Raw genomic sequence first — 23537 nt, 5'->3', positions numbered from 1 at the left:
TTAGGTTTAAGGTCACAGGCAGCTAGTCTTGAGTGTGTGGAACAATTACTACTTGCATGCAAGCCTTAACATGCTTCTGTAGCCTGGATTGGGCAGTGAAAAGAAGTTGAATGAGATTCAGGAGCCTGAAGATTACAGCCCTGGACTCACATTTAGCACTGTATAAAAGTGGGAGCCACTTATAGAAGTCTGAAGTTCTTGGACCATCTGTACATCTTTTCTTATTATATCCAAGCAAGAAAAGCTAGGATGATAAATTGGCCGGGCTGATATATATCACGTCTGGGTTAGCCTCTATTCCACTAGCTTGAGTAACTTGATGCAATCTCTCATTAAGCATTTCTTATATCGATCAATTGAAACCTTCGTGATTTTAACAAAGTTAAATAACATTTACTTTGTGACCGCAGAAAAAAAAACTACAACTCACAGAAAGAAATTACAAGCACAGCAGCACAGGTACATAAGTCATCGTAACTTGTGTCTTCCATATCCATAAAATTCACCAACGCTCGCCTCTGAAATCATTTCTTTACCTTTTTTAGTTGTAATTCTGAATGTAATCTTTGGAGTCTAACGACTTCTACAGCGTTTACTTCACTTTGTCCTGCTCGCTCATGGATTCACCTCCTCTGTTGAGCTGTGAAGTTCAGCCTGTGAAGATGTAGGGCTTATGGGAAATGGTGTTAGTTAAAAGCCACTAAAAGCATAAATATGAATAAATAACGATACATCCTTTTCTAAACTTGTTCATGATTGTCACTTCACAGTAAGAAGGTCTTGGGTTTAAAACTGACATTCCTGGTTGAATTATAGGTTTTAATACAAGTGTGTTTGTCAGTACACGAACTGCTTTAACCTTGGATTGATGTTTTTGTCAGACCAGTTAAGATAAATGCAGATGAAATTTGTTCTTATCCTGACAATTACATTATTACTTGAGAGGTCAATGTGCTCAACTAGACACATTATTCCTAGCAGTTAGCATTATGCACAGTAACACACTTAACAATGGAAACTTTGATGAGCAGCAAATGGAACATAGATCTTCTGCCTCTCGACATAATTTACTGAGTTTATGCTCAGTCATAAGCTCGGTAACTGAGCTCCTTGTTGTGTATCGTCTTTGTGTTGTGAGCAAAAACATAGTCAATTTTGCGCACTGATTTTCCACAGATCTGCATAGATTGTGTGAAGCATGTCCTGTGTGTTTAAGTTTTACTTCACGTCCAAGAATTCAAAACTGATCAGAAACCAGATATCTACTTGGTCACACCTTATGTTGAGATTTAAAAAAAAAAAAAAAAAAAAAAAAAAGCAAGCACAGATTCATAAAGCTCTGTTGTAATAACTACAAATACAGATAGATAGCCCCAAAGACTTAATATAGTTAAATAAACCTACAAATTATGTTAATGTGCAGCTTATTTGCTAGAGTACTTTATATTCATTGGCAACATCTAGTTGCAGGGAGTAGTATGATATTTTGAGGTGCATCTCAGTGGATGGACATACAGAGCACTGACTTTGCCTCTGGGTGTCATACTTGAGCATCTTACCCTGCTGATCCATCCTAAAGCAAGGTGTCCATCCACCCACATCTTATATTACTCCTACATGAACACAGCACAATAGTCAGGGTCCTAACCAGAATTATTCATGTTAAATGCACTTTGGCTTTATTGTTTCTATTTGTCTTCTTCTATACTTTACGCTATACCTCTGTGTTTCATTATTGAGTCGTTATTGCAATGTATTTTTGGAAATATATCGCCTAATGTCACAATTACATTTATCATCCTTTGTGTTTCTACATGGCCTCCTACAAGTTTAATTAGACTTTACCAACATTTCATTTAAGGACAGTCAATTTCACAGTCAAATGTCCTGCCTGCCTGCACAGAGAGCAGCTGTGCACACCACTTGAATCAGGTTGTGGGTTCACAGGTTGTGGTAACAGATGGGTTGAAATTGCGTATATGTACTACTTTCACTCATTCTGCAATCCTTTTCGTTACCCGTGAGACAAAATGCCTCATAGAGTTTAAATAAGACAAAAAATAATTCGTAAAATAATTAATTGGAATTGATATCCGGTGCTATTATCTGTATTCCTTTGTGATTTATTACATTCAGCTTTTCTGCAATATTTTGGTTTTAATAACACACAAAAAACAATTCTGATTTCATCGTTTTGAAGTCATCTGTAAAGTGAAATCAGAGCATTGTATGTCTAGGTATTTAAAGTAAAATCACAGGATCAGTTGATGGTTGCTTTATGTCATTTGAGGCATAGAATTTGAAACTGATTTCTCTGCATGGGTGTCTTGAGGCTCCTGTGATGCTGCAGCCTCAGGGCTCCACATCAAGCTTCAAAACCAAGGCGATGTACTTTCTGACACCATTCCCATTGTACCAGTGGGCCTGTGTCATTGTTTGCTGCAGTGTCATTCACTGAAACTAGAGCTAAGAGCCAGAATGGAGTATCACCATGCTTCAGATATGAATGGAGTAGTGTCTGAATACCTGAACATGCACATTGAGTCTAAACATAATGGTTCCAGCAGAGAAGTGAAGGACTTGAAGGAGGCTGCAGATGCAAACCAGCTGTCTCTCATTGAGAAAGCTTATAGCACTATGCTGAGTGAGCTTGGAGAGGACGTGGACCGGGAGGGACTTTTACGTACACCACTACGTGCAGCCAAAGCAATGCAGTTCCTCACTAAAGGCTACAAGGAAACAACCCAAGGTGAGGATAGATTTTTATTTATCTCACCATTTTTATAAAAAATAAAAAAAATAAAATAAAATAAAAAAAAGCTCTAAGTAGTGCTAAACTTAATTGTTTTGATATATTAATACTTTATTTTAGCAAAAATTAGTTGCAATTAAAGTGTATTCTATGACTGTCCCACTGTTTGAATAACTGAAAAACTGTTCCATAGAAACACTATATGTTGAAGGTGTGTTGTCCTGTCCTCATAAATATATTATGCTAAATGCAAGGCAATAAAGGACACATTGTCAATCATTCTGTCTCTTGATTTGCTCTAGTTTTAATGCAAAATGTTGTCAAACTAACATTAAATCTCCCCACAGATATCATGAACGACGCAATCTTTGATGAAAACCATGATGAGATGGTGATTGTCAAAGACATCGATTTGTTTTCTCTCTGTGAACATCACCTGGTGCCCTTCTTTGGCAAGGTAATTTAATAACAGTTATTTAACAATGATGATATTCATGTATAATCATATATCTATATTTTTTGCAAATACTATTGTACTGCATCACACGGTGGCTCTAAATCAACAAATTTTGTATGACAATAATAATTTTAGCAAGCCTGAGTATAAGCAATGCTGTATTAAATGTTTCAGGCTCACATAGCATATCTCCCAAACAAGAAAGTGGTTGGTTAGCTGCATAAAGCCTGATCAATTTCTGATCCTTTTGTCTTTGATCTGCTTCAGCTACATCTTTGAGGTGAACCACCAATAATTCAGCATGCCTGGTAGATGGCTAAATTATCACTTGTTAGTGGCAATATACACAACTTTCTCACCTAATGTTTCGGAGTTTCACCACTGCTCATTTTAGAAAGGTCACCACCAGGAAATGTCATTTGTTTAGATCGTTTATCAAATGGATAATGAATTTTTTTGTTTTTGGCTACTAGTGATAGTCTTAGTAACATGCCTGAAGAAGAAATGATGTCAATGATCAGTTTTGATCCCTCTCAAGTCCTGGAGCTCTCTCCATACTTGGACTGTCCATAGGGACTACCTGACAAAGCTTGGTGGACCAGTGGACAGAAAATTTGGTTCTGGGAGATAAGTCCATGGCTGAATTTCTGTCCCAGTCTAACCATGGCTTTCTCCATTGAATAAATAACTGTCCAAAGTTTTACCTCAGTTTCTGTCACTCTCCCTCTTCGCTTTCTTTGCTGTTTTGGTTTTGCATTGTGAGAGCAAGGCTTATAGGGAACCAATGTAAATACCGTTTGTGTCATTATTTTACTAAGTTAAAACAAAAAAGTTGCCTATTTTCTTTTTAAAATTGTTGTCTTGTGACTTCATGCTGTGGCTGTATATCCATCAGTTTTTCACACTTCTACTTCCAAGAACTGTATGGATTTGTCCTCTGTCACTTTCTTAGATTCTCATGCATGAAGACAATGTTGACATTTACAATGTTAGCCATTGTCGTGCTCTTTAACTAGCCATAACTGGTTAAACTATGAGGGAACAGTCCTTCATGAGATTATATTTCTTATTATATTCCAATACAATATATATCATGAAAGTTTTCAGAAATATAATTCAATATTACCATCAGCTGTCACCTAAGTATTACCATAAACAATCATTGCTAAGTCATTGTTTGGTTGCTGTAAACAGATATTTAGGGAAAATGTAAGGCAATTAATCCCGACAAGAACCACAATAGCAAACAATACAACACAAAAGATTTTCTACAGATCGAAAAAGGTGTAGGCTGGAGTTACGGGTATGTTATGAAAGTATATGTATCACAAGACCAAAACTCGCCCAACTAACTGCCATCATTATTTTGCTTATTCTACAGCTACTTTATTGAAAATTGCATGTTTCATAAAGGTAAATAGAAAGTTTGTATTTAGCAGTTTATAGCATCATTTTGTTTTTATTAACTGGTTCACATTCGTAACTCTGTAATCTTGAGAGGCATGACTCTCACAAAGCTGCCATGACTAATAATGCATGAGTACATTTTTCATGGTAATGGAAGAGCATAATCTTTTAAAGATACTACTAAATACATTAAAACCAAATCATTACAAAAATCTGCACACAATCATAAACAAGGAGGAGATACCCAAAAATACTCAAATATGAATTCATAGACTTGATAGTTTATTCCTTGCATGGTGTTAACATGGTGTGACCAGATACACTCATGAGGGCGGCTGCAGGGATAGAGATGTTACGCTGACAACACCAAGTGCATTTTATTAAATGTATAAACCTAGTTTTATTTTAGGGACTATGCAACAACCCAACTAGAAATAAAATATTTTAATGAACTGTATATGGGAAGTGTATGTATTGGCTAATGATTAACATTATTATTCTTTTCAGATGCAGTGGCTTCAAAACGCAAGTGAACAGTGAACAATGTAAGTGTCCCTCCGTTCCGTAATATTACATCTCATTCACAAGAAGCTACTAATTAAGATACCTTAATTTTAGCTTGCTAAACAGTGAGTTTGGATTGCTAATGCTTCACAGTCAGAAAAAAACAAATTTCAAATCAGCTTTTATGTAAATATGTTTATTTCAGACATGAATATATATATATATATATGGACAAACAATGCACAGGCAGTTAGTGCAGACTATGAAGGTGAAGATGTTCACAGATCAGTTAACAAATGCAGGACAGAGAGGGGTAGACAAGAGGAAAAAACACACCAGCTGTGTTGTAATTTGATGTCCATAGCACACACCAGATACAGTATGTTGTTAAGTAAGAAGACATAAAGATGTATACATTTTTTTGGGGCATCAACACTTGGGTTTATTTTTATTTATGTAAGATAATGATGTATCCTGATTAATTTTGTTGTTTCAGTGATTGGGCCTGTGTATAAAATAACAGTTGATGGTTTTTTTGTTGTGCATCATATGCCATCACTGTGTGTGTTGCCCTGTACAGTAAAATATTAGTGGAGTGCAAATAATAAATTGTAAGGCCTCATCTCCTGTCACAGAAAAATCAAGTGCCAGAAATCTCATTTAGACATGCGAGGAGCTCATATTAGTCAAGTATATAATATAATCATTCACGACATTTATGGAAAAATAATATTCTCATATTAACAGTACTTATAAATGCAGGACATATGGCAAGATATAAATACATGTACATATATATTTAAGTAAATTCCAGTGGAGCTTTTCTTCGCTCATATCCAGTTATGTTTGCTCGTCCGTCCGCCTCAGTGAGCGGCCATGATCAGGTCAGTCTGTAGGCCAGGTTTTATGGGGGCTGGTGGGGCTCCGTTGTTGGGCCTGTGGACTCCCCTGAAAGACACAATGTGAGGGTTAAGTTTTAAAAGAGGAATTTATTATTCTGAAAATGAATATACACTCAGTCTCTTCTTTGTAATGCACACCTGTACAATCTAATGGAGTCCAATACAACAGCTCTGCCACAACATCTTTTTTTTCTTTTTCTTTTTTTACAAAGCTCACAATGAACAGTTTTTGGTTAAATTATTGGAAATGTGTAAATTCAAAGGTTGGTTAAGGTGGTGATGTTTTAGACAACATTATTTTGATGTTTCTAATTTTGTGTCCTCCCTATTTTCACAAATGAGGGGGGCAGAACATTAGAAACACCTCAGAATATATTTATAGTCCAGTACAACATCATTGTAACGGTGTCAGAAACTGAGCATTGTAGGCAAAATAAAAGTAAACTTTATGAGAGAGCAATTCTATTGGATTGCATTAGCCTGGACAGGTCTCCTTAATAAAGTGGCCATTGACTGAACATTGTTCACTTGTTTGAGGGAATGAAAATATAACACTTGGACATCACTGAACAGCACTTCCTAAAAGTTTTCAGCACAATAACCTCCATAATATGAAGAATCATATCAATAGTTATAATAGTTATTCATTATTGTAATGTTAATTTAAATATATACTTAAATTGTATTCATAATGCAATTTTAGATTAATTTAATGAAAATAGTAATTAATATCAATATTTTGGTCATATGGTAATGGAATATTATGGAGTAATGTCTTTTAACAGGAGCTTAATAATACCTGAAGGGGGCAGCAGTGCACCTTCAGTCAGTGCAGCCCACACCCAAACTTAAGCTTGGAGAGCTGCCGTGGAATTCATCCTATCCACATATAATACAAGAGACACTGCTCACTATAAATGTATGTTGTGAATGTGACCTGCACCAACTACAGCCTGCTTGAGTGCCACTTCCCTGCAGATTTAAAGGTGCTGGTTTCAAAGCTTTGAGCTTGTGACCCCAGAAATGAAACACTGCCAAAGTGAACTCTTGACTACAAGTGTTTATTCTCCCTTTTCAGGCTGATAAACCTGATCAAAACAGCACCAGGCAAGACTGCATTAGAACTAAAGACGACAACCCTTTTGCTATGAGGTAGGTCAAATTTATTTCACTGGTTTTTTTTTTTGTATGTTTCCTTTTATGCATTAGAGTGTAAAATAAAATGATTTATAGGATATTTATAAGCAAAATTACAGTCAAATGTACAAAATGTGACTACCCCATTCTCACTAACTCAGATTATGCACATACTCCCTATGTGTCTCTCTGGGCACATCTCCAGTGTAGGAAGTGGATGGGAGGGTGGGCTCACCATAGCAGTCTGGGTCTTGGCATAGTTCATATGGGCGTAGAGCAGCACAGCTGTGTCATTGTGAGACGCCTCCAGTGCGATGGACAGAGCGTTGCTTCCATCCTGCAGACAGTAGAGGAAAGAGAGAGCGACAAACAGAAAGAGGGCAGAGAAAGTAAGAGTGAGTTTCTCACTAGAACAGAGAGCTTTGCAGTTTGAGATGGACCATGTGATTGACATTGCATGCGGCTGTCACTTTTTCCAGCCTTTTTTTTTTTAATTCATTTTTTACATGCTCTGTACTGCAAAACTGTGCCTCTGTCTAGGCATGTTACACCATTCATTCCCATCACTCAAGTCAATATCATATATCTTTGATTGGCCAGTAACAATACAGGACATTGATCCATCCAGCATCCTCAGAATTTCTTTGTTTTTTAAAATTTAGATCTGCTATTAGTGTAGATTTATGCTGTATCCTGCTTGACGTGTTTAGTAGCATCCTGTGGTTTTGTCCCTATGAAACTAAAGCAGGGAGTAATATATATTTTACATAATGTTGGAAAGCCAGAAACTGAATATTACTCAGCTTCTTCTTACACAAACAGTGTGGGTTGCTTTGGTTGATGGTAGGGGTGTAAAGGTACAAAACTTGGTTTTGGGGTCATGGTTCAGTTCAGTTTTCAGTACAATAAGGAAAAATAAAACATCCAGAGTTTAAGTCACATGTCCTTTGTGTACATATATTGGTTAAACAGATACAGCCAATAAATCATTATCATATTTTTGGCTGACTAAAAGGCACACATGAAGGAACATTCCAGCTGGACTCAAGTCCTGTAATAGGTGCATTTGATTTAAAAATAGAAGAAATAACATTAATTGTTGTTCCAACCATTCCACCCTTTGTCCAGTGTAGCTTTGACATACTACTGGGAAACCATAATGCTTCTAAATGAAAGATCTCAATGGCATTGGAGGCTCCTCCAGTTTCTCATTTGCATATGGCTTTATAGCCATATGATCCAACTGCTCCACAGCTAAGTGCACCTCTCACGGTTATGTTCCACATATGTAGACCTAACTAGACAGTATAAGGTTGATTAAACATTATTTCTTTCTTAGAGCATACCAAACCAAAAGAAAAGCCTGTACGGTCAAAGCCTGTATTTACCTTTACACCTCTATTTCAAAGAAAGCATGACAGGGAAGTCAAACTAAAAAGGTTCAGCATTGGAACTGGTTCTTTTTACTTGCACTTAGTTGCCAGGTTGGTAGGTAAACCTAGCTAAAACTAATGTAGTCCAGAGCAGTACTGCAATTAATACTACCTTCTTAAAAGGTTATATTGTAAAGTTTTTTTTAATTTAAGCTGGTTTAAAGAGGCGTTGATTCAACTTCAGGGTCTTTTTGGAGACAGCAGTTTGTGGTGCTGTGGAATTGAATTGCTTTACAGGGACTGTTGTTTCTGTTATCCTGTCCACCCTATTTATATCAATGACAACAGGCTTAATAATAGAAACACCTCTTTGTATAACACAATAAAGTTCAACAGCAGCACAACTACATAATCAAGAATGATCATACAGTTTAGTCAACATCTTTCTAAAACAGTTTCAACACTGACTGAATGAACATTACAACCTCTCTGAAGGTAAGATTTAATCCGGGACTGTTGTTTTAGACTGCATTAACAAAACTGACGGCCGAGTTAATTTCTCTACTGTGCTTTACAATCATGGTTTGTCATGTTGTTCTTTGTTTTAGGAGGGTAAGGGAGGTGGGGGCTTTTACAAATATTCCCCCTCCCAGGTTCACCGCATGGTCCAGCTGCGCTGCACTGAAACACAATCCAGGAGCTGCCGGCACCGAAAGGCCAACTCATTCTGGGACAGATGTGAACACTCAAATATCTGTCTTCCTGGCCTCTCTCCAAGCATCCAGACCAATCCACTGTACAATCACTTCACATCACAATCAAATGTAGCAAGAAATCGCACAAGCAGAGTTTTGTTCCAGGTAAGATTTCTGCTATATTGTTCAGTTTGTATTGAAACTGTTTTTAGAGGTGTTGATTCAACTGTATGATCATTTTGGAGGCAGGAGTTTATGGTGCTGTTGAACTGTCAGTGTGTCTGTTGTTTGGCCAACCCTGATAGATTTGAAAGGGGTGGACAATATGATACGAACACTTGTCAACAATAACGCACTGCAGTTCAACATCACCGCGGACTACCCCTTTCACAGTGATCTTACAGCTGAATCAACACCTCTTTAACACAGTTTCAATAAAAACTGAACATTTAAACCTTCATTAAGGAGGATTTGCTGCAGGACTTTGGTATTAGACTGAATTAGTCTTAACTAGATGTTCCACAGAGTGTATTTTCCATTGTAGTCACTCGATTGACAAAATAATGAATCTCCTACAGCCTGGATCTTTAAAAATCTAAAAGTCACTTCTGATTAACTTTTGTTTCACCTTTTCCTTTAAATGGACAGTTGCTGCTGATTTGTGTATGGGCCATGTGGTAAAGTATGCAAAAGACTAGTGAAAGAGCCTGCAAGGCATTGTGACTGAAATCTGCAAGTCTTTTGCCGTGAATAGAGGAGCTGTGGCTTTCTAATTCTTCCCCCAGGGACTTGTAAGTAAACCAGTGATTGTGTTTCCCGTAAACAGCACTGATTTGAGTGGAGGGCAGATGAAACTAATCTGATAATGGCTCTTTAGCTTTCAGCCTATCTTGCTAACTGAAGGAAAACTAGAGAAGAGAAAAGGAGAGGTGACAAGGAGAGGAAAGTGCATAGACCAATTTCCCATGAGGAGCCATTTCCTGAGCACAGATTAAGCTGAATCCCAGACGAGAAAACACTCAGATGTTTCCAGCAGTCAGAGCAGTTGGCTTCAGCATTAGGCTCACAGTAAGTCACTCAAAGTTTCTCCCAATGACTGCATCAGCTAAATGGCTAAATGTAAACAGCTTACGTTGTCCATGATGGATATGTCACAGCCAGGTTGTTCCAGGAGCAGTTTGACAATCTCAGCTCGGCCATGTTCGCTGGCACACATCAGAGCCGTGGAGCCCTCGTCATCCTGTACGTTAACGTCCGCGCCACACTCGAGCAGTGCCCGTACCATCTCCTGACGCCCATGGCTAACAGCTAGCATCAATGCCGTCTGGCCGGCCTGCAAAGGTATAGAATTATTAATATCATTTCTTTTTAAGACAACACAGTTTTTCAAATGCTGTCAAGACATAACGAACAAAAAAAAATCACAACTTCCTAAAACTACTGACACTAGTCCTATTGTTCTGCTATCTAATGAGGAAAGTGTCGGCTTTAACTAAAGATTAACCAGGAAAGCTTTTGCTTTGTTTTACTTTCTTTTTACAGTTTCCTAAACACACACATGCCTTCTCTCTTTCAAAACTGCCCTAATTTAGACTTAAGCCATAAATGCCTTGCTAAAGAGCATTTCAGTTAATTCCTGACTCTCCCACAACAAGCCTGCTTCTCTTGTAGGCTGCTTCCCCAAAACAGTCATTCATTGTCGTTTTGTGTCATCTGTTACAGGTTGACTGCAATTTTTGCATCTATGAATTGGGAAGCTTTGCATTGTGGAAATCTCTGAGGATATTGTATAGACTCAGAATTCAGGCACTAAAATAAAATGGCATAGAGCAAATGTAGTGCACTATATAGTAAACAGGGAGTGATTTCTCTCTTCCCTCTGCAGCACCCTGTTGTTTGGTTGGCTTCAGCCTTGTTAGTTTAGGTTTTACATTGTACAACACTTTTCACTCATCCCATCTGCTGGTACAGTGACAACACTGATTCACACACCTCAATGTTAAGTATATTTTGTGTTATTGTTTCAGTAATAAATTTGTACACTTTTCAGTTTAAAAACCGTGTCACTCCTGTTTTTGTCAGTCAAAAGTGAATTTTCTAAAATTCAAAGTCAAGTCAAACAAGTATTTTTTTGCAAATGCCTTTCAGCACATAACTTCCCAATGTGAAAGCTAAATTCCTGACTCTGAAATTTTATTGCGTGCCTCGTGTTTTGTTCCCCACAGCCACAACAAGCACCAGTAATTGGATTTATAGCTAGTGATACTATAAATTCAGAGTCCTATGACTTGGCAGTGTCAGAGCCTGTCAGGCGCCGTGTCCAAACACATGCACTGCACAACCTGATTAGATCAACCAGAGAAAACGACTCAAAGTCAATAAATTCTCAGGAATTACTTCTGTGTCACGTTAAGCTTCACATTTTTTTAATCAAATGTAACCTATAACCAATTATTCCATTGGTCTGCACCACTTAATTACAACTCAGGAAATGCTCACAATACCTACTCATTGAAATAAACATGGAGCAAAAAGAGGCTCTGAACACAGTTTTTTCTTTTTCCTTCTCGCAAAATAGCTCCAAGCATAAAGTAGACTCATTTCAAACTGGTTTCCGTTTTGACTAAAAACAAATAAGAAAAAAAGTTACATTACTAACCAGCAGGAAGAGGTGAAAAGCCAAGTTATATTCCACAAAGGAATACTGCAAAAACTCCACTCTGTCCAATGTTTTAAATTCATTATTTTAACAGGCAAACCCCACATACCAAACATGACTGCAGTAGAATGACTGCGGGAATATGGATGGATATAAACTGTACTTAGAGAATAAACATCACACATGAGCGTTGTGACCATTTTAAGGGCTCTGTGACTGTGATGATGACTTGCCTGGCTCGCCTTAGCGTTGACATTGCCCTGACTGAAGAGCTTCTTGACCACAGCCATGTCCTCCTCTTCCTTCACAGTAGAGAGAGCAGCCAGCATGATGGCCGTGTAACCTGCCTTGTTCTGCTTATCCACACAGCACACACCTGTAGGGAACACGTTTTTATTACTGTGTATTTAAGCATATAAGTACACACACACACACACAGTGTACATCAGTACTTATTGCACATATGCAAATGTGCCACATAAACACGTCACAACTTCCAGTAGAATGATACAGTTTTAGTTCTGCGTCAGGCCAAACATCTGTCCCTTCCCACATGAGATTACAAGACATTATCTTCCCACAATACAAACAATGGAGCAAAAAACGTTACATTAAAAGAACTTCTATATTTTTTTAAATGATACATTTATGTGGAAAAAAATCCAAATGAACTGTTCACAGAAAATAATTCCTACATATCTACAGTTTATCCTGATAAAGGACTGTGTTTTCTCTTAATGTCTCTGGCTTTGTGGTAAAGGGCTAAAAGACTAGATCTCAGCTGGGTACTAAGGTCTTTGCTGTTCAAAGAAATTGTATGCAACATAATTCTCAGTGCCATATTATTTTTTATCATACACAGATTTTCTGAACAAAAGTTGAGTTTTTCGATTTAAACAAAAAGTCAAATGTGGTTGGTCTGTTTTAGCTAGAAGACTGCAATAATGGAAAAATAGATCTCGAGTGAAAGCACAAGCCTTCAAAACTGTCTTCTTCACGTGGTGTGATGCTTGTCAGCAGCACATGCATGAGTCACCTGACTTTTGTTTAGCGATGAAAGACACCAACATCACTATGAAGACTCACCGAAACCAACTTCTGTTAGTCAAGAAATAATTTGGAAGCATATGCCACGTTTTTTTCTATTTCTGCACGTTAAACACACAAAACAACAGGGGAACCCAAGTAAACCAATAGCTGGTCTTGTCCAATAATATACAAGTCGCAGAATAACTGGTTGGATTATTAATTGGATTATTGTTTATCACTGACCTGTGTCCAGCAGCAGCCCCACCACACCAAAGTTGGAGTGGGAGACACTATAGTGGAGCGCTGTGTTGCCGTTGCCATCGGTCATGTTGACTACGTGTTCCAGCAGCACTGACGACACCTCAGAGAACGCCATCAGGTAGTCGGAGACACGCGAAGGCTGAGCCATCTTGGCGCTGGAGATACGGAACCACTCGAGCTGCACAGTGTGGGTGCTGGAGAGCTGAGTGTGAGGATACAAAGTCATGTTATTATCAAGTATGCACTGTGAAAACCTGAGGGGAAAAAAAGAATCTAAGGCATGCTGCATACAAGCATGAATTATTATTACTGTATCTTATTAATGCTAATTTCTTGTCCAGATCTGATCATAATTTGAAACTAAAAACAACTGTGTATACACTGTATTTGAGTGAGTAGGCTGATATTCCACTGAATGTTGAGGGAAAACCTTTTCACCAAATGTTTAAGAACAGATGGTTAAAAAGGTTGGGAAACAGAAATTTGTTACATGAAGCTCCTATTGTTTGTAATGAATATATGCTGGGGTTAAAAAATACCCCCAAACAATAAAATATAGTTACATCACTATCACTAAGTAATTAAGACAAAGTAAAGTTAAATGTGTGACTCTGGTAAAATTATTTGAAGAAGCATGCAGGGACGCACCACTTCCTTACTCTTCAGTGTTTTAATATCATCGTTCAGGTGGTTCTTCAGAATGAGGCAAGCTTCACGCATTTTTGAGCTCAGCTCAAACCTGCAACAAAAACACAAATGTGTGAGGTTGAAACAAAACAGTTTACTGCTTTCAGGAATAGTTTACCTTTCTTTGACTTACAATCGTATGTGGATTTTATGTATTTAGGTAGTGTATGTGTGTAAACATAAGACTTTCTCTTTGCTATGCAACATGGTTTGATAGCATTCACGTTAACAGCACTGCACTTTAATCACAAAACTATATTAATCCATTTTCCGTAGCCTCAGGGACGTGAAACTGGAGTCATCAATACAGCAGCTTACAAAATGTATTTTTTCCCCTCTTGATAACAGCCTACTTCTCTTTCACAGCATCAGATGAATAACTCTCGGCCCTCAGAGTTTCCTCATCAGTGTCGCTCTCGTCCAGGTTGACGTTTCTCTCCTCCTCAGATGTTTCTTCCTCCAGAGCTGCCTCATCCTCCTCCGTGCTGTCCAAACACTCGCCTTCTCCACTTTCTCCAGAAGAACTACCATCTTCCTCCTCTTCCTCTTCTTCTTCTTCTTCACTGGATGTTGATTCATACCTGGGAGAAAAAATATTTGCTATAGTACAGAGCGTAGATTTCCAACTTGTGCACCCCACATTTTAGGGCACTTTGCTAGATCTGTTTTCAAAAGCAAACCTGCCTTTGGTGAGGAAAAGGGTTTTGTTTTACTTGTCAAATCTGTGACCAGGTCAAAGTGTTATTTCCTACCTCTAGACATTCTGTCGCCCTTATTTTATTTTTACATTGGTAAAAATAAAAATTAAGTTTCATGTTACCCACCCTCCATTTAGGATACCAACAAACTGCAGGCTCTTCTTGCCAGCGGTGCGATTCTCACCCGAGTTACTCCCATCCTTCCTCTTCATGATTGATTTCAGCATACCTGTTGCCACGAGGGAAGCACGGTGATCAAACAATAGTTCAAAAGCAGTACTCCAGAGAAATGTGCACTTCACACTAAAGTATGTTATGAGTCTCTATTGCTTGAATAGAGATGATGTGATATTTGTCTCTCTAGTGAAAATGCTTATAAAATGCTTTACTTTGCGTAATTTCTGAATAACTTCAAAGTTTCATGGAAAACATGTAATTTGTAACCAAATATATTAGAGTGAGTTTTCAATTAGTACTTATTAATTACTAGTTTAACCTAGTGAGTTTTTCTTGTCAGTTTACAACAGGTCAGTTGAAAAGTCAAACAAAGTTACATTTCCTACAGACAAGTAATATATATGAAGAGTAAAGCGTTCAATAAAAATTTATAAATGAGACTTCCCACGGTCCTTCTTTGAAATCATGCAGATATTATGAACCTGTAAAAGGAATTGTTACCTTAAGAGGTATTGTGCGTCGCTCCATTATGCTCCACTTCTTGCAAAAATTAAATTATGTTCTCTCTCTACCACTTACCTCAGGTTGCTCCATAGTTACTAATGATGCATCACTTTGTTTTTGCAACAATGACAAATAATTTTACATTTTTTAGGGAAAAAAAAAACATTTGAAGCAAACACATGATGTCCTAACCTGCAGCATGTTTAACTTTTTTACAGTGAAGGTAAATCCTCTAGTTCCCACCTGTCTTGGTGTTGCTGGGTGCAGCCTTCTGTCCTTCCTCTCCCTCTTTCTTCTCCGACGTGCCGATTACCTCTTCTTCTGGACAGACCTTGTACTCGGCGATTGTCAGCTGTCTCTTCTTTGGCACTGTAACTTTCTGCTCCTCAGTTTTTTCCTCAAACAAGCTCTCCCATTGACACCCAGTGCTGACCAGTACAACAGGGGCTGGTTCTGCTGGTTTCTCTAAAGCATCAGTCTGAGTGCCCTGTTCAGTCTGATCTGCTGTTAAAATCTCGCCTACACACGCATCAGTCACCTCTGGGCGACACAGAACCGCAGCATGCTTTAACGCAGGAGTCAGTGTCTCTACCTGGGCATTTGTTGTGTCTGGTTTCGCAAGAACCCCCTTCTCGAATGTGACTTTGGAGGCTTTCTCTTCCATCTGGGCTCTGAGCGTCCCCAGGTCTTTATCAGCCACGCTCAGCTGATCCTCTAGAGCCACAATAGTCTCCTGCTGGAATCTAATGGTGTCCTGTAAGGTGTCGATCTCCCGCTGTGCCTCGCTGGTCAGTCCAAGTAGTGACTCCATGACCCAAACCTCAGCCTCTTCAGTCTCCACCGTGGCCTGTACCCCCTCCTCGTGAATCAGAGGGGCCTCTGTTCCTATGCCTTTCTCACAAACATTCACCACGGTGCCCTCTGAAGCATCTTTCACACCCTGGCTGTAGTAGAAAACAACAGAGTCTATTGGCATGTCGTCCCCAACAGCCACTGACTTCTTCTCAACAACTGAAACTTTCTCTGGAGCTTTTACTAAAACTTTTGAATGTGCTGGAGTTTTCTCTCCCTGCACCTCAAATTTCTCCGTCAGTCTCTTCAGCTCACCAGATTTTCCGAGGCCTTTGTGACCAGGTGAGGTTGGTGAAGTCAGTCGATTGTGGATATGTTGGTCAGTTTGGGTTTGAAGGGTCTCTGTGGTTTGAGTAGAAGACTCTGTAGACTGTTGCTTCTGCTGGACCATCTCCGTGGTCACTTTCTTCTCCTGCAGGGCCAGCAGGAGCATGTCTTTCTCTGCACGAAGCTTGGCAACCTCTTTCTCAAGTGCAGGAACACCCTTTACCCTTTCTTCCATCTCTTTCAGCTGCTTCAAGGCCGTAGCCATCTGCTCTCTAACTGTCTGCAGCTGGTTGGGAGGGATCGGAGTCATTGCCGTGCCAGCAGCTGGAGTGCTGCGCCCAGAGGTCTGAGGACTGGGTTTAGTCAAGCTACTCTGCAGAGGCTGAGTGGATGGGGAGGGTAAGAGCAATTTGGGAGGATCTGCGAGCTGGAAGCGCCCGCCATTCTGGTGCTGGTGGGTTTGTTCCTGCTGTAGCCGCCGGCTGGTTTCCAGGAGAGTCCGCTCGACTCTGGGGTTGCGCTGAGGTGGTGGCGGTGGCACTTTGGCCCCGGCAGATAGCGGAGGAACAGTGAGGAGGGTGACAGGTGAAAGAGAGAGTCCCTCACAGGGTGCTGACCCAAGGCGGTTGCGTGGTGGTGGCGGTGGAGGAGCTCTGCCATCTTCACTGGCTGGGGATGAAAGAGACTCTGTGGATGTCCAGCCACTGGTACGCCCACCCACACCCGGACTCCTCTGGGAGAGTTTGAGCCCTCGACCCAAGCGGCGGGAGCTGACGGGTGCCCGGCGGAGATTGTGCCCACTCTCTATTTCCTCTACATATTTGAGGAAGTCCAGATCCAGCTGGAAACCATATGGAGTCTGGACCGAGTAGGAACCTGACTGGTCAGCCTCCTCCTGACTGGAGTAGATAAATGGAGAGCCCAGATCTGAAAAGAAAAGGACACGTAATTTGTCAACATCGATACATACTGACAGGTTAGAATACATTATTTAATTTATTACAACAATGAAGTGAAAAATGAAAGCGCGATACAACACTGACACCTCTTTTCAAAGGTTACCTAAAATGTTTCCACGTTCACAGTTAGAAAAGAATTTGGGATATGAAGTGGAAATACAAAAACGAAGGCATCTTCATGCAGTTGCTTACCAGGCAGCTTTGGGTTAACTTGCACAGACTGAGTCATTTTTCAGGACTGGGACCTTTCAGCACACACAGCTTCAAATCAACACCTGGCCAAAGAAAACACACAGTAACATGAATGAATTTCTCATGAATGTACTTGGACCTTAGTTGAAGGAAAAGGATGTAATTTCTAAAACACTACACAGTAGTTTGGTGAAGACATCACAGGAAGCCTATCACTTGTTATCTTCTGACAAGAAGTGTCACGATGTTTGGACTTTCTATCATCAATTTTTCTGTTAGCGCCAACATCATGTGCTCCATCATCCAGCAACAGTTTTGTTTTGTTTGTTTTTTTTAAGAGGAGGCAGCTTTACACAACAAACAACAAAAACAGCATAACTTCTAAACAACCTGAGAGGCTCCATGTTCTCACTTTAATGCCAGACAAAGATGCGTCTTTATAGGTGTTGTAAACTTACTACAAAGTGCAGAAAGGCCTGAAGAGGTTTATGTGTTCTCTTATGGCTCCTAAGCACGTGTGACAGCCTGTGACTGAATTCAAAAGAGGATGAAATTCTCTTCTTTCACAGATAAAGAGCTTTTGTTTCAATGGATCTCTTGTTTGCTTTTCTTCTCCAGAGGTGTTGAAGGACGTTGAGCCTGACATCATCCATACCTCAGAGAGTGTGTGTGCGTTTTCTGCCTTTAACCTCTCAACTTCTTTACTAGTGGTTACACTGTGGAACTCAGACGTTCCTTCCTGTAAGAGTCATTACACGTCACTAAAAGCTAAGATACGTGTTAAGTGTGTATATATATCGTTTGTACACTGTAAACGTCTGGCACACAGTGAAGACAGCACTCGGGAAACACCTCAGAACAAAGTCAACAACAAAGAGCTAAACAGTGTGCAAAAACCTCAAGACTGCTGCTCCATTAACAACACCATCACACCATCCAGCTGTACTGGAAAACCACAGGATTGTCCTCACCACAAGACCACTAAACCCTGACAAGCACTGCTTCACTTGGAAATCAGTTATTTCCCTAAGGCGTAATATCCATTTATTCGGACACGTAAAAAAATGCTGAAAAACAAAACTGGGTGGACGTGGCAGGGAAGCTCTAAGTGAATGGACAACAGTATGAAACATGTCAACATGGACAATTTTGCTCATTAAAAAGTGAAATTTACCTTTAAACCAAGGAATTGATTTATTTTAAAAAAAGTTGTGCGTTTTTGGTTACTTTTAAGAGACAAACACAATCTGTTCAAAATTTCTAAATTAAAATTTAGTGCTTGTCTTTGTCAGTTTAGACACACTAGCTATCACTGCTCCTGTTAACAACCTGGTTCTTCTTCTATTTGATCCAAACAGGAAACATTTAACGCTTCCTGTACAGCAGGACAGAGTGACTAGTTTAGAAAGTGTTCCTGATGGAAAATGGAAAAGACTGCATGAAGTAGATACTTATTACATAACACCAATTACAGAGGAAAAGAGAGGACAAAGTGAAATGACAAGACGCCCTTGGATTGCCTCATGTCCCACCATGATCTACATGACAAAAGAACATGTGTGCTTACTAATACTAGTTCATCAACAATGTTAACAGAAGTTTTTAAAAACACTTGTTCTACTTCATTCATATGCAAATACATGCAGTAAGGAACACCAAAATCTAATCAAATAATTGCTACATATGTGGTACGTATGGTACCACATCATGAAAACATAAATCACAGACTATTACAAAAAATAATCATGATGACAAAGACTTATAAAGCAGTTTTGAAAGTGGAGTGTACCTCTCAGCCGCTCAGTGAACAATTCATGCAGCTGGAGTTCAGGCTGTTTGCCTCCTCTCCCTGCTCCACACAGCCCTGAGAGAGAGAGAGAGAGAGAGAGGTCAGCATACAATCCAAAAAACACACTGCCTTCACAACACACACACACATACCACATTATTGGGTTAAAAATTGAAGGAAAACTTGATTAAATAAGCGCAGAAACATAATTAATCCAATGCTTCCATAAAGACAATGGGAGGTCACTAAATGGTTTGAGTAAGAAAATGATGAGAATCACATGCTATGTCGTTCCAGTCACCAGATCTCGACCCAAGTGAACACACACTAGACAGTGCTCTTCACCACCACCATCAAAACACTAAATGACTAGATATCTTTTTATGTTCATCGCTCCAGTAGAGTATCACACACTTCTTTGCCAGGGAGCTCTGAAACTGAACTGGGGACTTGTGGTGGCCCGATAAGTAAATATGTTTATGTGTAAAATTGTCACCTCTTTGTTGAGTGAATTTGGAGAACTGCTGGACGAAGCAGCCTTTTGTGTTACTTGATTTGTGCCTTTAATCTTTCCAGCTATGGCACAACAGACACGATTTTGTTATAAATGCAGTATAATGCAGTGACTAAACAACGTTAAATTGTTTTTCAAAAAACTACCATATTTATCTAAACATATGAAGCAGGTCATATGACATAGTGTTGGGAAAGGCTCTGTTCCTGCCGGATTTTTGTAGTTAACGTTGTTACAAATGTCAGTGGGATTTTGAATGAGGTTTTCACAACAGCTCTCTATATTAGCCAGGATCTGCCGGTTGAGGGAGCAAGTATGGAAAAGCCCTGACACCAGGAGACTAGTGTCAACTGTGACAAGGTGAACATCCACTTGCACAAATTTCACAATCACAGGTGTGTGGGTTTACAAAGAAAATTACAGGAGCTGCTGTCTATGCGGGTCATAAAAAGTCAGTGTGTTGTGTGCACTAAAATACCTTTAGAACCAGTCTCAGTTTATTCTTTAAGATACATGCAACACCCCCCCCAACCCCCACCCCCCACTAACACACACACACAAAACCTCAGATACATGCAATCATTCATTTTCTTTCAAACATACACACTCACACCCGTAGCGCCACACACACACACAGATGTGTTTTCCAGCAGCCTCAGGCACATTCCTACAGTAACACATGCTGCTGCAACACGCTGGTCGTCCTTCCGACTGACTGACTACTGAGAACCCATAAACACACACATTCAACACACACAGATCATCTGTCAGCTCACACTGCAGCCAACAGACACTTCATTGTCAAAGTAAAGACTACAAACTTTCAGACACGCAGAACACTAATTAGAACTAATTATATTATGGGCCGTTACAGACAATGGATTAATTAAACTGTGCGTTGGGAAGACAAAAAATGAAGAATCTTCTCTAACAAAGAAATGTTTCTGCTCTGTATCTTATCAGCCGCTGCTCTGTTTCTGCTCTGTTTCTGCTCAGTGGTCGTGACAGCTGCTTCTCTCAGGTCAGACCACAGTGAACATGATGCTGTAGCGTCCCGACCAATCAGACGGCAAGTTACACAAACACTTAGAGGCTTTCAAGGATGCGACCTCACCTCTGTGGTTTACTTCAGTCCAAACCAGAGAGAAGTGTTTTACTGTACTTTGAGTTTATGTATTGGTTTTGTTTAGGATTCAAAACAAGCTAACCAGAGTTTATAAACATTCTGCATGATTCGCTAGTAGCTTGTTTATTGGGCAGTTTCAGTAACATGTAATCCTGCCGAGTTGGATAATTTAAATAGATTCTGAAGTTGAAACAAGTCTGACTCCAGTTTCTGTAACTTTACCTCTTCGTCTGTGCTCAGACAACAGTTAGGAGCGATCACATTGATGTTTTTGCCAAAATCCAGTTAATGTTTGTATCACTGTTTTTTACTCACAGCTGGATGAAGAGCTGTGGCATCACATATAAATTATCTTGTATAAAGCACAGGTCTAAATAAAGTTCCAACAGAGCAGTGCTATGGTTTGTATCAGTGACAACAAAGTATGTCTTTAAACATGAAACAAAGAGCACTTGTGTTCCTGGGCCAGTTTTGGTGTGACATCATCATTATTGGTGCGCAAAAACATAGGGCGACATGTTTTCCACATATCAACAGTTATGACTGTATGCAGGCACTTACTCAGGCAGTTTTACCCGGATATGCTGCAGATCCTCAGAGCTGTAATTATTATGAAATCAGATCAGAAATGCTGGAGATTTTGGAACAAACATATTCAAACTACTTCTATTAGGTTTTAGGCCAAACCCAAAACTTAAAGGATAGGTTCACAAGTCTGTCGTAACACAATAGTCAAGAGCCAAAATGAAGACTTGAAACATTCATACATTGGTGTAAAAACGTATTCATAAGTTCATCTGAAGCCTAGATGAGTTCGGGCGGGTATCTTCCACCCTTACATTTCTATTACAGATTCCCTCTTTTTGTCACTATCCTTCGACTGCAGCTGAACAGGGATAACATTTCATTCTAAAAACCTGGTTTTGATTTGAGTAATTCAGATGTAATGAAGCCTCATGTCAACTCCAGATAAACTCTGGAATACATTTTGCACAAAACAAAGACTGGATTTTGTCTCCTGTCACTTACATGTCACAAGCACATTAGGAGGGGATCACTTAGCAAAGCAAGGCACACCAAGCAAAACCGATGTTGCTTTGGGCACCTAACTATTGTTGGAAGACAGACATATATACTATAGACACAGGTTCAGCTTTTCTTTCCACTGTTGTTCATTTTTGTATAGTTTCTGGAAAAACATTTTGGCACTGCTCATAAAGGTGGTGCTAAATCCACACACCTCATTTAATAAAACAGGACGTGTGTTTCAGTACAGGCAATACTCAGCAACACAGTGGAAAGACAAAGCAGAACCAAAGCCTTAAAAGTTCATGTTATGGTGAGAGGAAAAGGCCTATTGGCATTGAAACACTATGAAAATAAATAAATAAATAAAAAACACAAACAAAAAGATGGCAGCTGAAAGAAGCACAAGGAGTATATACTGCAGCTTTTTACAACCAGTAATTTTATAAAATGCTGAGAAGTATTTACTTCTGTGGAGCATTATATATAAAACTGAATAGCAGTGTGCCGCAAAGTTAATTAGGTTGCGAAACCAACAACAGTGATTAACAGCACAATCCCAACACTCTCTGCTCTTCCTCTGATGCCACCATCATCCCCCTTTCTGCTCTTGGTTCCTTCATTCTTACTGTTCTTCATTTCTTTTTCTTTTCCCCTTATCAGTTCCCCTGCTCTCTTGTTTCTACCCCCCCTTCCTCACATGATTCTCATTTCTCCTCTCACCCACCACCAACACACACACACACACACACACACACACACACACCCTCACCCTCAGCTCTTCTCAAGTGTTGCTGTTTTTCTCTCTGATTTGATGACAGGCAGCAAATTACAGACTGCAGTGAGAAGCTGCATTCCTTCTCTCTACATCCCAAGTCGTGACCAGCTGAGAGTCTCACCAATGCATACACACAGAGAGAGAGAGAGAGAGAGAGAGAGAGAGAGAGAGAGGCATGAACATACACATCACTGAGTGCCAAGACTCAATGACACTCGCACAAGCAAAAAACAAAATTATTCCAGTGTCATTTTCCAGTGTCATTTTCTGCTGCAGAAGGCCTATGTATAATGCTTTATATTTTGGGTCTGTAATTTCTGAATAGGGGAAAATGTTTTTCACTTCCAATTATTTAATTTCATTAACTGCAAACAGCTAACAATAGAATATTTTGCTCACTCCACAGCAGCTCAGGTAATCATGAACTAAATATGTGAAATTTGTCTGTAACCAAGCAGATATGAATAATAAATAAATGTCCTTTCCTATTTTCCCTATAATTAGTAGCAAATACAATTATTAGGAAATTTTTGGACCCATAAAGAAAGTCTTTTGATAATTTTGGCTTTATTTCCTTAGGTCAAGGAATACAGGTTGTAAAAAGCCAACAATGTACTCAGATTGTCCACACTACTATATTTGGAGGTAACTGAAAGTCATGGTAAGTCACTGTTGAACAAGGATGTCGGTCTGTCAACTGTGATGGATGTTTACAGCACACAGTTTTGTTGATAATTTTACTGTGCGGGTCTCATATCATCGATCCTTCATCATGTTCCCTCATATCAGAAA

The 23537-nt window shown here is 39.4% G+C and overlaps 2 protein-coding genes across 2 annotated transcripts; one reads left to right on the top strand and one right to left on the bottom strand.

The window, feature by feature from the left end:
• The first annotated feature begins 2478 nt into the window (after nt 1–2478).
• LOC147819578 (GTP cyclohydrolase 1-like) lies at nt 2479–3425 on the top strand. Its single transcript, XM_087172146.1, has 3 exons — nt 2479–2749; nt 3100–3209; nt 3384–3425. Exons 1-3 carry the CDS (start codon nt 2479–2481, stop codon nt 3423–3425), a joined length of 423 nt encoding a protein of 140 aa, XP_087028272.1.
• Nucleotides 3426–5295: 1870 nt separating this feature from the next.
• kank3 (KN motif and ankyrin repeat domains 3) lies at nt 5296–19385 on the bottom strand. Its single transcript, XM_023399632.2, has 11 exons — nt 19302–19385; nt 17513–17595; nt 15486–17288; nt 14688–14790; nt 14217–14444; nt 13825–13915; nt 13159–13378; nt 12120–12262; nt 10360–10560; nt 7395–7496; nt 5296–6068 (listed from the first exon to the last, which is right to left on the bottom strand). The coding sequence occupies exons 2-11, from the start codon at nt 17547–17549 to the stop codon at nt 6006–6008; spliced, it is 2991 nt and encodes a 996-aa protein (XP_023255400.1). The 5' UTR covers nt 17550–17595; nt 19302–19385; the 3' UTR covers nt 5296–6005.
• Nucleotides 19386–23537: the final 4152 nt, after the last annotated feature.

This window comes from Seriola lalandi, unplaced genomic scaffold, assembly GCF_002814215.2.
Source record: "Seriola lalandi dorsalis isolate HSWRI2012SDOR001 ecotype SW California unplaced genomic scaffold, Sedor1 jcf7180002052092, whole genome shotgun sequence".
NCBI lineage: Eukaryota > Metazoa > Chordata > Actinopteri > Carangiformes > Carangidae > Seriola > Seriola lalandi.
This window is presented reverse-complemented; position numbering and strand designations above follow the sequence as displayed.